The following is a 13,731-nucleotide window of genomic DNA, read 5'->3' on the forward strand; positions in this document are numbered from 1 at the left end:
GCGTGTTTCCAAGCTTACTTTCCTTTTACTTTCTCATACCTTCCCCCTCAAGCCCAATTTAGGGCCTTAGAATTAGCAGTTTCCTTTGCCCCAAATGCTTCTGTGATATTTGCATGTCTGTTATGCAAACCGCTTCTTAAATGATTCCTCCTCAAAAGGGCCACTCCATTGCAATCGTCATCACATCATTCCTTGCATTTCTTTTGCGTGGAGCTTAACATCGAGATATTTTTCTCCCGAGGATGCTCAATCGAGAGTCTGAATAGTCCCTAACATAGAAGCTCAACAAAAATTTGTTAAGTGAAGAAACGAACATATGAATATGCTCTTTCTTCCTTGCCCTCCTCTCTTCCAACCAAGGCAAAACTCATGACGATGCAGTTAAAAATGTCCTCATCTATCAGGTATCTCCACTCTTGAGGAAAAGATGTCTTCGAGGAGGCTGCAACTTCACTGGACTAGCCTTCCGATTCTACCTTGATTCTAAACATATTAGCTTTTCATCTCCGTCTTGATTTCTCGGTGATCAAGGCTTTACTTCCCGATTCTGACATCGCCTCACGACGGAAAGGTGAGCACTAGGGCCTGGAGATCCCTTGATGCCAATTGTTGAGGTCTGCACGGGGCCGTGGGCCTGGAGCGCTGTGAGTGGTCCTCCGGGAAATGCAGGGAGGAAGGGGCGGAGCTGTGTCAGAGGATGAGCCCTTCTAGAGCCATCGGATCTCGAGGGGCTGCCGCTATGGGAAGGGGCCCCCGGAATCAGAAGCAAGCACAAGCTAGGGGCGAAGAAGGAGCCCAGCTGACCTCCGGCGGTAGAACCTAGGGGACGAAGGAAAGGAGGCAGGGCCTTACACCCGAACCGCAGAGCAAGCCAAGGTTTGGATATTTTGCCAGAGGAAAGGGTTAAACGGTTCCCCAGGTAACGGACCAGGAAGCGCGCAAGACGTCTGCGGGAGGTTCGTAGGTCAGCCTCGAGTTTAAAGCTCCCGTGGGCCAAGCGGACTCTGACCAATGGGAATGCCGCTGGGCGTGGTCACGTGACGCGCGCGGCCATCCGGCAGGCAGCCCCGGAGCACGTGGGAAGGCTTGTTCCTGTTCCTTCTCTCCCGTTTAAAAAGCCCACCCACTTTTTGCGCGGGCTTGGTCGCGGAGTTCTTCTCGCGAGAGGCGGGGAGTCCTCTCGCGAGAGCGAGTGGGAGGCGTGAAGACTCTCGGAGGTGTTGCGGGGTGGACCTGTGGTGGCGGAAGCCGGGGGCGGGCGGGCCGGCCGCGGGGCGGGGAGGGGGGGAGGGCTGGGGGCCGCTGCGGGAGGGGGGCGCCCGCCTCCTTGGCCGCTCGCGCCGCTGGTCGTTGCGGGCGGGTGTCATGCTTGTGAGCTGCGGAGGCTGCGGCCCCCCAGGTGAGCCTTGGCGCGGGTCCGCCAGCTGAGGTGAGCGGCGCCCGTTGGCTGGGGCGGCGGCGGGGCGTGGGGCCTCGCTGGATGGAGCGGCCGGGAGCGGCCCGCAGCCCAGGCTCTGACTGCGGGGCTGCCCGGAGCTGCGCCTTCGCACGGCGGAGGGAGGAGCGGGGCGGGGAGAGGCGAGGAGAGGAAGCCCGAGGCTCTGGGCCTGAGGAAACGGGGACGGGCGACCTCGGGCTTCCTGGGGTCTGAGGGCGGCGGCGGGGCGGCAGCTCTTTGGGTGACAGACAGGCCTAGTTTCCGTCCCCTAAGGTGGTCTTCAGAGCCGGGGCCCCGCCGTGCGTGCTGCTGCGTGTGCCTCGTTGGTGTGCGTGCTGCACGCACAGAAACCTTTGCGGGAGGAATAGGAGGATGCACTTTGTCCCCCGAACCAACAGCCATCCTCTGTCAGATCTCTTTGAGCCCTGGAATCGGGCACAGCCCAAATATTGTGACAAACGGAAAGCGTCAAGCAGCTCCTCGGCGTGCTACTTGGATTTATCCGCTCCCAGATTTCCTTCAGCGCTGTTAAACGGCTCAAATGCAGGCCACCACTCCTCATCTGAATGGACTGGGTAGACTTACTCTTTTATTCCAGGCACTTAAATTGCCTTATTAAAAAAAATACGTGGGTGTGCCCAAAGTGTTAAAAACGTTGGCAGAATAACAATGGGAGTAGAATCTGAACCGCAGTGTATGACGTGGGGACAGGCTTTCTGGTTTCCTTCCACTGAAACCCCTGGTAAACTGGAGGTAGTTTAGCTTAAGATGCTAAGGAAATAACAGGGTGAGAAATACTGCTGAGACATATCTGATGGCCTTTTTGCAGCCTGGCGTTAAACATTCTGGTTCGCTTTTCAGCCTTGTAATTCCTAAGTCCCTTGCAAAACTCATAAGCTTTCCTTACCTGTTTTCCACCTTGTTAGGGATGATGTATTGATTGATACTGATTTTGGTATGTCTGGAAATAGGAAATGTACTCAGAAAATTCAGGGTTCTCAGCAGTTATTTTAATGTCTTATTATTATTTATGGTTTTAGAGGAAATGGCATCCCAGTGCCCAGCACAATCACTGTCAGTCTAGATACTACCATTTTAATGAAGCTCTTTAAACTCACAGTTATATTTTTCAGGAAGTACACTGATTATGCATACTTCTCTATGGCTCTTGTGGCAGAACTGACCCAAAGGTTGACAGTGAATTTCACTCTTGGCTGTAACAGAAGTTTATGAGAAATCTGAGAATGTAAAGGGCAGTCAGAACAAATTCCCCAAATTGAACTGGTACCTAGTGATGAATATCTGTACCCACTTAGCTGCTCTGTTAATAAAGGCCTAGTGGTTTACCTCCAGGCTGATGATATCTCCCAGTTATTGAGGAGATGGGACCTGCCGAAGACCCTGAACCACAGTAAGAAATTATCTAGCTTTTCAACTCTTCAGAGAAGTCTAGAAGCTGAAGAAGTCTTCCTTTGCCTTTCAAGGCTGGAAGAAGGATGGTGCATTTGTTTTTCTTTTTTTTTTTTTTTAAATGAAAAATTCCAGGAACTTAACTGTCTGGAAAAGTAAACCAAATCAGATGATAAATTTTAGGTTATTCTTAGGGAAATTTCCACTAATGAGTAGGCTGTGCTGTTATTTGTACTTGGAGAAAACATGAAAAACTTCAGCAGTATCTTTCTGAGAATGGGCAAAAGAGACTTATAGATTTAAGAAGTTCTCTGCCATTTCATCTTGGGAAGCTGATTTTCAGGGATAGAAAAACTTTTTTTTTATTTTGCTGGTTTTTATCACTTGTTGGCAATATTTTCAGGTTTAGGATGTAGATACTTGTTAATGAAGTCACTTTGGGTAGGGTGATTATTTGATAAGCTAAACTATTCTTTTTCTGGCCTGCATTTTAGTAGTAAAATCAGTGATTTAGAGGAAATGAGGAATGGGACAGGTCAGGAAAAGATCTAAGCTGGCCTGGGCTTGAGTTAAGGGTTAGTGTATAAACTGGTAAAGTAAGGAAAGAAACATACTTCTTCAATTTAGGAACAAATCAGACAGCTCCAAGTGGCTTTATTCTGTCACTTATCTTCATATATTAAAGTTTATTATAAAATATTAGCATCAAGGCATTTGAAATGTATAGGTTAGAGCCTGGACAAGAGAAAAGAAAACATTTTTGGACTAATCAGAGAATGTTTCATGGGAAAAAATAGATAAATGGCATAGAGGATTGGAACAGATTAGATATTACTTGAGTGAAAAAGAGGTACAGTGTAAAAGAAAAAAGTAAAAAGAGTTTGTGTTTGGGAATCCAGCAGATCTGTTCGTTGATATTACAAAGCCTCTTTTTCTTCATCCCTGACAGGAGAGTTTTTAAAACCTTAGTTACTGTGAAGCACATAGTAACTGCTTACCCAGTGTTTTTTCTTTGACCTCTTTTAATGTCTTGAGGATTATTTGCCTGCAAGAAACAGAAACCGTTTGAATTAACTTACTTAAAAAGGGCGTTTGTCAGACAGAAGCGTCTGAAGTCCAGCTCAGCGTTTGGAAACCAGAACAGGCAGTTAACCAGCCTGTTTTCCCCTGGGAAGCCATGACATGGGTCTTGTGTCTCTGTTACTCTGTAATGTCTTGTTTCGACTTCTTTCAGACTGACTCTTTCAAGTTCTTGGTTTCTGTTTCCCCGTACCTTTGGTTTGTATGAGACTTTGGTTTGCTTTAGTGCCGACACAAGATGTTTTGATTTTGCAGTATGGTTCTCTAGAGATATCTTCATGTCTTAATTCCAAATTTCTGGAGAAATAGATAGTCCAGTTGGTCAGGTACCTACTTGTAGTCCTGTTGCCTGAGGGTGGGGAAAGATGGAGAAGATGTAGGTGTGCCCTACACGAAAGTCCCAAAAAAGTCCCACAGTTTGTATTTTTTCAGGCTGGGTACTATAAGTTCTGTAGTAAAGGGGGTGTGAACAGGCAGGAAAAGGTGGGTACTTCCGGTGTACTCTGACCTCCTGCAGTTAGAATTTTCCCCTTAGTAATCCTCTGAACTTGTTCTCAGCAATGATCTCCTTCAGGACAGGTTCTAGGTGTATGAGGGCCAAATGTGTATGTAAATCAGGTGTCCCCAACCTCTAGGATCTAATGCCTGATGATTTGAGGAGCTGATGTAATAATAGAAATAAAGTGAACAATAAATACAATGTGCTTGAATCATCCTGAAAACATTCCCCCCCTCCCCAGCCCTGCCAGTTGGAGGAAAAATTGTCTTCCACAAGACTGGACCCTGGTGCCAGAATGGTTAGAGGACCGCTGAAGTAAATGTTTTGTGTCTCAGTTTTCTTATGTAAAAATGGGTATAAAACAGCAACTTCTGCTGTGAAAAATATGAATTCTGTTTATCAGCAATTCAGCAGTGCCTGCCTGGCAGAGTGTAAGGGATGTGGTGTGACTGTGACTGAGGGCTGTGGGTACTGCGGTGTGGCTCCTGCAGCATTTGAAGAAGAAACTCATTCCTAGCTAAGTCTAGTGCTGACCACTGCATACTTAAAACTGTTTCTTGACTTGAGTGACACCTAAATTCTCCTAAATCTCTACCTGCTTTGACTGCCACTGATTTGGGGTTCTTCGTTTACCTGCCTGGGGACTGTTCGGCATGATTGTCTTCTGTCTTGTCAGAGTCTCTTGGGTCAGCTTTCAAGCTCTCTCTATGCAGATAATTCCTAGATTAGCGTCTCTAGCTCTGACTACCACAGCTAAATGTATTTTTTAGGTGCTCTTTGGATATTACCTTGACATAAAATAACACTATCTTCCACACCCTCTATTTGGCTTCGCTTACAGCTCCCGAACCTCGAAACCTTAAAATTACCTTTCGCACTCTTTTATGCCTTGTGTATTCTGTTGGTTAATAGGCTCTGCACAGAATTTTAGAATGCTTCACATGTGCCAAGCACTGGGCCCATCTGCAAAGGAGATCTGTTCACTCATTCTTGCTGCAGTTGGGGGTAGAACGTTGTTATTATTTGCACGAGCTGCTTAAGTGCCTTTTCAGCAATGTATTAGAGCTGTGAAATCACAGATGCCACTGACATGGAGAAATACGTTCCTGAAGTAAAATTTTGAGCATACTTTTTTGTTAAAAATAATCTTGTAGGTGGGGATTATGCAGAAGGTTAAGAACATTATTACCCTACTTTCTAGGAAGCGTATTCACATTGCGCAGCCTCAGTATTTTAGGGTATTTTTTTAAAAGTTGTGTTTGTTGTTCATACACAGGAAATTATAGAGAAGCAGATATCTTAGCAGATAGTCAGATTACATTCACACTTTTTACATGAATGATTATTGTGTTGAAAGACAAAGGAGTAAGTGATAGCTGTGAAATTTTTAGATTTTATAAATCAAACTGGAGGACTGTACCCAAGGAAAAAGCTAGCATTTTTCAGTTCTTTGTGCATCAGGTATTGTTTTTAAATGTGTTACTTAACTGTATCCTTATAACCGTCCTGTGAAGATGAAGCCTTGGGTTCCTTATCTGCAAAAAGAGAATAGCACCCTTTCACACCACTTTGTATTTGATGGTTGCTCTGGGGTTAACAAGATAGCTTATCAATATTGCTCCTTGTATAGTGTAGGACAGGATTTTTTTCAGTTCTTAACACACGATATGTTTTGTCATACATCATACTTATATGTATGTTGTAAACCACATAATTCATTGTTATTTTCAGTTTAAAGTTATTTTTTAAGGAATTAAAAAAGCAGAAAATATTTTTTATATTACCCTTATATTGACCCTTTGAGATATTATGCTTAGTTTAGATCCAGATTTGCATGTGATATTGTTTTTCTTTCACCTGTAGAAAAAAATTTTTTTAACATTGATTATAATGATGGTTGGTTGGTGATGAATTCTCATAGCTTTTTTTAGTTCAAGTAAATTTATTTTCTCTTAATTTTTGAAAGATATTTGGGAATGCGTATCTGGGTTGACACTCTTTAGATGTTTGCCCATTGTTTTATTTTGCGGTTTGGCATAGTTTCTAATAAGAAATTCATTGCCTTTGTTCCTCTGTATGTAATGTGTAGTTTTCTGTCTGGTTGCTTTCAAGAGTTTTCTCTTTATCACACATTTTCAGAAATTTGGTTGTAGTATGTATTGGTGAAGTCCTCCTCATGTTTGTTTTCCTTAGGGTTTGTTAATCTTACATCTATCAGTTTATGGTTTTCATCAATTTGGGGACATTCTGAGCCATTTTGTCTTCATATGTTGCTCCTTGTTCCCACACTTTTTGGGATTCCAGTTATTCATCTTTTACAGTGAGTCATTTGTTTTTAAGTTTCTCTGTACAGCATTTTGGGTAGTTTCTATTGCTATGTCTTTAAATTAACTGAGCTTCTCTCTTGCAGTGTCTAATTTGCTGTTAATTGCATCTGGGATGTACTTTATTTTTATCTCTAGAATTTCAATTTGAATCTCTTGCATCTTCTGTTCTCTTATCATAATCATGTTTTCTCTCCCTTCTTGACTATATGGAGCGCATTTGTAATATAGTTTTAATATCTTTTCTGTGCATTCCATTATCTCGGTCATTTCTGGATCTGCACTTAGTGACTTTTATCCTCCTGCTTATGGGTCTTATTTTTCTCTTCTGTATATCTGATAATTTTTGACTGTGTGCCAGCCATTAAATTTTATGTTGTTACTTGCTCAGTTTCATTGTATTCCTTAAGTGTTGGAGTTAGTTGGAGTATACAGCTAGATTATTTGTAGTCTGTTGGGTGTTTTGAGGCTTGACTTTTATCTTTGTTAGGGTAAGTCCAGAACAGACTTTAGTGCTGAATTAGTTCCTCAACTGAGGCAAATTTCCTTCTGAGGAGTCCATCCATTTCTTGGTATGTTAGAGAGTTTTCCCACTCTGGTTGGTGGGACTTATTCCAAAAGTCCTGTGTGGCTTAAGGTACTATTTGGCCTACTGCTCTCTGGAAAGTATTTCCCCATACTCAGCTACTCGGCACATATCAGCAGTAGACCAAGGACCCTAGGAAATCCACCATGCAGATCTGTAAAGTTCTGACTCTGAGCTCTTCCTCCAGTACTCTGCCCTGCAAATTCTAAGCACCTTGGCCTTCCCAGACTCTGGCCCCTGTTTCTTTGATTCGGTGAGACTGCCAGACTGCTTGGCATGCGTCTCCTTGTGTTGCGACCTGGAAGTGTTTCTCTTGGATCATAGTCTTGCATAGATCCAGTCTTGTGTTGTCTCTTGTCTGATAGTGTCTGAAACTAATGTTTCACATATTTTGTCCTATTTAGTTGGATTCATATTCAACAGAATATTTACTTTTAACACTGGATATTTCGGATTTGGCCAAAATACGTGTTTGGAGTATTTATTATAAATTGTTCAGAAATATTAAAAAATAGAAATTATTGGAGAGTTATATTTTTAGAAATAATTCTTTAAATGTAGAGGTATCCATTTAAACATTTAAAGATCTACTTTGTACTTTAAAAATAATATTTTATTTTTCCAGCGGATGTTTGAATGCTTACTGTGCTTGAATACAAATACAATAAAACACCTTTGTCTTCAAAACTCAAAAAGAGGGAAGCATACAGTGTCAGTTTTGTATTATATAATTTTTTAAAAAATCACTGAGAGCACACTATTTACGTTCTTCTGTAGCTTTCTTTTTTCCTTAATATATTGTGAACGTTCTGGACTATCGTCAGTATATATTGCTTTCTTTCCAACACAGTCATATGAATTTATTATAATTTATTTGACTTGTTGGGCTTCTAGGTTATTTTTAGTTTTCATCCTTTTTGTCTTAGTGAATATTCTTTCACATATATCCTCGTGAATTTTGTGTGAGTATGTATATAGGATAAATTTTAAGAAGTGAAATCGCAGGATCAAGGATAGGTACAGTTTATTCAAAGTGTCTGATACCTGTTTTCTGTGCTCTTTATAATTGTTTTTCTGCTTTTCATTTGTTTTCTTTTACATTCTGTGGTATTTACTTTTCCGTTGTGATAGTTCTTAAAACTTTCTTGGTTGTTTCCGTTTCAGCAATATCTATTCTGCTTTTTTGCTGCTTCTCAGAAGATTTCATTTATTTCGTGGTGTTTTATATTCTGTGGCTTTCCTGAGCTCTGACAGCTTACTTTTCAGTTGTTTGCCTTGTCCATATGTACTTTTTTTTTCTTTGAGCTGCTTAGTAAAACATTATCCAGGTTCACTCTAATATTTGACTCTAGAGAAAAACCCTTAGTGATTTCCTGTTTAGGACTCTTGTTTATTCACCCAGAATGGAACACAAAACAAAACAGCATTAAGGGAAAAGTTCTTAACATAAAGATGCTCCAGGGAAAAATGCTGTATTTTTGCACCTTTTGTGAAATCTGTTTAAAAGTAATCTTCTGTAATTATGAAAGAGTGAGGAACCCTGTCTCCCTCTATATGCCTTTGTGTCTTTTCTAAAGAGATTTTTGTTTCTTTGCTTTATCAGAAGTATGAGTCATACCATCTCTTGCTGGATTCACTTTTATGGACTGTTTCATAGATATTCTTTGATAAATTTCTTTTCTCTGCTAGGTTAATATTTTGCTTATGTTTTAAGTGAAACACAGAAGTAATACAGTAGGATTCAGTAAGTATTTTTCTTCAGTGAGTGAAGCAGAATGTAAATATGGGATTAAAACTAGTTTCTTAAATTCTAAAAATAGATAATGTGAGTTTTGGGTGTCATGAGTGTGTTTGGAGTTTTTTTTTTCCTTTCTTCAGTGTATCTCGTGTGTGTGTGTGTGTTTTAATGATTCTTTGTAGGTTCATACTGGATTGTTTAGTTCTCAGCTTTGAAAAGGGTGTCCTGTTTAGGTCTGCCATTCAGGAATATTTCAGGTAGTGAGCTGGGGTAGCACATGGTGTCAGATATGGATGTTGTGTCAGAGGCCCTGGCCTTCCCTGAAGGCCTTGTGACTGCTTCTTGCCTCGGGGGCTTGGCCTGTTGCAGCATCCACCTTCTAGTGAGGTAATGGGTCAGTTTCATGTTTGGTGACGCCGCCATTGAGTTCAAGTTTAATCTTTGCTCCTGTTACCTTTATTCAGCAGCTGCAAAGGTAATTGCTGTCTCCCATCTGTTTTAGCAACTCCATCTCTTGGGGAAGATTAGGAGTCAGAGAAAGTAAAGATGCTTTGCACGCTGGTTGTCTGTCCTTGCTCATTGTGTACCATGGCCATCATCATGCCATGGTGGGAAGGCCCTCTCGGGCTCTGTTTCTGACATCTGGGGTGGTCCTTATTGCTATTACAAAGTGTGATGAACAGCTTTTCAGGCCTCTGTGCACTGTAGAGAGGAGGGTAAGCGAGTGGGTGCTAGAGTTTGAAGATCTGGATTTGCGTCTCAGCTCTCTGCTGCTCACTGTGTGGGCCTGGTGAGTGGTTAACTTTGCTCACCTCTGTTTTTCTCGCTGTAGAACTGGATTCTGCCGGTCCCAAGGATTGAATGATACGTGCAAGGAAGTCTTTTAGCACAGCTGTTGGTGTGTTTTAAGCTCTCCTGAGAACCCTGGCTGTTCCAGGGGCATTCTTTCCTTTGATGAATTCCCAGAAGTGGAGTGGCTGTGTCAGAGTGTAGGGGTGTTTTCAGGGTTTTGGCATGCATTACAAAATTGCGCTCCAGAAAGGTGCTAGTTGACTCAGGAACTGAGTTAGAGTTTCACTGTTGTGGCAGTGTTGGCCTCTTAATTGTATATGTTTTATGTGAAGTTTGAGGCAAGTCCACTTGTCTCAGGGGTTTTGGTAGCTGTAGAGAACTTGGGGTGGGGAGAGGAGGAAGGGAGAGTGTCTTGGACTGGGACGAAGAAAAGGATTATTTCTTTGCTTTGGTTACATAAACCTTTATGCCTTGTTTTGAGAATTTTGGTCCTCTTAATCATTTTGGTAGGTAAGTAAATATTTTAGTTCTCCTTTTACCTAAGTTTTATAGTTTTTAAAGTGCCTCTTATAAATTTCTATTTGGCTCTTACAATAAATTTGTCCAGTAAGTAGGGTAGTATACATAGAGGTTAACATGCGTCATATACACACAGATATATACGTAGAGGAAACAGATCCAGAGATAATGCAGTTTGCCTAGAGGGAACAGAGCTAATGAGAGTCACAAGGGGGATAGATGCTACTTTTCTGCATCCCAGTGTATTGCTCTTTTATCTTGTGCTGTCTGGACATTCCTTGTCTTTCTGACAACTCTGCTTCAATTCCAGTCATTAATCACGTTTTACTGTTAGACCAGAATAGAATAGAAATTTATTTTAATTCAGAATAGAAATTCTTTGTCTAAAAATATTAAATTCTGGGACTTCCTGGCAGTCCGGTGGTTAAGGTTGCAGTACTACTGCAGAGGGCACAGGTTTGAACCCTATTTGGGGAGCTGATATCCTCCCCAAAAGTGTGGCCGCCCAAGAAATAAAAAATATAATTCTTTGTGAAAAATTAGAATCTAGGAACCCCTAAAGTGAGGTGCATGTGTGTGCAGGCACTGATACTTAAGTTTTATCTTTGTAGCAAAAGAATATAAAATTAGAACTCCACTATATAATTTAGATTTTCTTTTTTTTTTTTTTGCAGTTCTGTGGGGGACTAGTTTGAAGTTTGGTTTTGTGTATAAATCTCTTCATAGTATACTATCAACCAAATGTCTTGAAAACCTCAACTAGGTAATTCTTGATAAGACCAATTTGACTGAAACTGATTAGACCTGTCTTCAATCTCTGTTCAGATATTTTTTAGTATTAAGGATTTAGAATTCAGTTCTCACTCCTGCCCTTTACAGTAATAAAGCATTTTCCTTGTAAGGCTCTGACCCAGAAGAGCTGTATATGCCCTGTTCTATACCTGTATGCATAGCATCTGGTGCCCATAGATTTTGAACGAAGGGACAAGTTACTGTGGTCAAATGTGGGTATTCAGTGGTTAATACCCAAGTTGATTTAAGCTCTCAAATGTATTACATTAAAGCATTGATAAAAAGTGACATAGCTCTAGTGTTTTCTACCAAGGAGGGTGTGTGTGTGTGTTTTAAATACTGTGGTATTAATCATTTGAATTGGATGTTTTTGTCATTGGTATGCTCCTAAGAGTCCCGTAGAAGGGATTTGTTTTTATCTGATATGTACAGATATCATATTTTCATTTGTATATTATTAAATCTTTCTCCCCAAGAAATAAGAATGTCTAGAGCATTCATGGTTGCTGTAGGAATAGAGTCACTTTAAGGAGACAAGAAGGTTGAGGTTCTTTCTGTGATATCCTATGTTTTAGGTTTTTTAAAAGTTTTTGAAATCTTTCTCATTAAGGCTTTCAGATATTATTTGTAATTAAAAAGGGCTAAGACTGACTAAATATGGGTAATTTTTAATATATAATAATTTTGAACCTAAAAATAACATTTTGTAATGGTTTGATCTCATTAAGGTGCCAGTATTCATAGTTTTCATGAATATTCAAATATTCATGTTAGACTGTTGAGTACATTTTTATGTCTGAGAATCTTTGTTTTATGTTTTCATTTTTCTAAGTGACTGAATTTGAAGAAGTTATTTTAGGACAAAATGCTTGCCTGAATTACTCAGATCAATAAATTAGTTTCTTTTACTATTTTTTCTTTAGGTCTTTAGTGGATTAACTCTTCATTGATTACATACAACAGCAGTATAGTTATGGCGACCTTCCAGTCCTTCAGGAACAATCACATGAAAACTAGAGCATCTGTCAGAAAAGTAAGTTCACTATATTAGATTCCTTTTAGTGACAGTTTTAGTAAAAACGTTGATCTTTTTTGAAGTCAGAGTCTTTAAGCAGCTGTGTTATGATATTACTGTTTTTATTCACTTGATCTTAGCCAAAAGGCCAAGAAGGAATTGATATTACTGTTTTTAAATGAATCTTATTTATTGAAATCAATAATGATAAAATGCAGAGATTGGGATATATGAAAATAGTGATATGAAATCATGGAGACAATAAACTTTATTTCCCAAAGATCAAAATCTCTCCCTATTTCTTCTCAGTAAGTTTTCTTTCTTCTTCTTCACAATATAAGCATCAGGTGTGACTTTTCTTACATAAGCGTTAGCTTTACCTCAAAATATTACTGTTCACTGATTTACTCAGCAGATATAAACTTGAGTGCTGCTAGTATGCCTGGTCCTAGGCTAGGTAGCAGGTGGAAAATAAAGAGCGAGCAAATGAAATGTGATTCCTGATGCTTTCGGGTTTCTAGTCTGAGGAGGAACCCTCTCTCTTTTCCTCTCTTGTGATGATTCTGTTACCCTTTCATTCTTGACATTTTTCTTGACTAACACTGTGGGGGTGTCACTTGACAAAAGGGAGAATGAACACTGGAGGATGGTTAGCAGTCTTTGTCAAACCTTTTTTTAGCTTCATCTCCTGCATTATATGACACTGTTGACAAGTCCTTGCTTGATAAATGGTCTTTGACTTCTTGCATTGTAGCTTTTCCTCGCTGCTCTCTTATGGTAGCTCTTGTCTTCTCTGCAGATCTTCTTTCCAGCTTCTCATTGTTAGTGTTCTTAAAAGCTGCTAGGCCTGCTTTTTCATTTAGCTATTCATTTCTTCAGAGATCTAAGAAACATTTGGGTTTGACTGTAACTGGAATAGAGTGGTTGTCGAAAAAGGTGCCTGCAAAGTTGGAAAATAGAAAGTAAACTTACTTATTTTATAGTTTTTAATTGGAAGATAATTGCTTTATAATATTGTGCTAGTTTCTGTAGTAATTATATTTTTAAGTAATATGCCCCTTGTGTTTTCAGGGACCTTTAAACTTAGTAGGTCCCCTTTTTAATTTGAACAAAGAGACCTGGGTTCGATCCCTGGGTCAGGAAGATCCCCTGGAGAAGGAAATGGCAAACTCACTCCAGTACTCTTGTCTGGAAAATTCCATGGATGGAGGAGGGTGGTGGGCTACAGTTCATGGGGTCGCAAAGATTCGGACACAACTGAGTGACTTCACTTCACTTCACAGTAAAAACTATTTTCTCTGTGTTTTTACTTTTTGTAAACTATAGGTATATTATAGTTTTTTCAGATTAGCCATTGGATCCATAGCTTTAAATTAGTAATTAAATTGTACTGATTGCTTTAAATTAATATTAGAACTAAGAAAATGCACATATACAGAAAATATAATAGTGAGCTAGTGACCATGTACTCCAGGCATTGTACTACCTACCTATTTAATTTGAATTCACCAGTGTATTCAGCCACAGCCGAAACGTCA

At 40.3% G+C, this 13,731-nt stretch overlaps 1 protein-coding gene across 23 annotated transcripts in view; it reads left to right on the top strand.

Annotated features, from left to right (window-relative positions):
- The first annotated feature begins 692 nt into the window (after window positions 1–692).
- Window positions 693–13,731, top strand: part of AKAP11 (A-kinase anchoring protein 11) — a 49,269-nt gene continuing 36,230 nt past the window's right edge. For 5 of the 23 annotated variants that reach the window (XM_027973524.2, XM_042254648.1, XM_042254647.1 and 2 more), the window contains exons 1-2: window positions 1,330–1,399; window positions 12,102–12,211. In XM_027973524.2, the coding sequence (XP_027829325.2) occupies window positions 12,152–12,211 (60 nt within the window). In that variant the 5' untranslated portion in view covers window positions 1,330–1,399; window positions 12,102–12,151. Of the gene's footprint in view, window positions 957–1,142; window positions 1,218–1,329; window positions 1,430–1,467; window positions 2,014–11,060; window positions 11,150–12,101; window positions 12,212–13,731 lie in introns of those variants that run through there. The other 18 variants (XM_042254644.1, XM_060394286.1, XM_060394280.1 and 15 more) reach the window with 8 other exon arrangements.

The sequence above is a fragment of the Ovis aries genome, chromosome 10 (assembly GCF_016772045.2).
Source record: "Ovis aries strain OAR_USU_Benz2616 breed Rambouillet chromosome 10, ARS-UI_Ramb_v3.0, whole genome shotgun sequence".
NCBI lineage: Eukaryota > Metazoa > Chordata > Mammalia > Artiodactyla > Bovidae > Ovis > Ovis aries.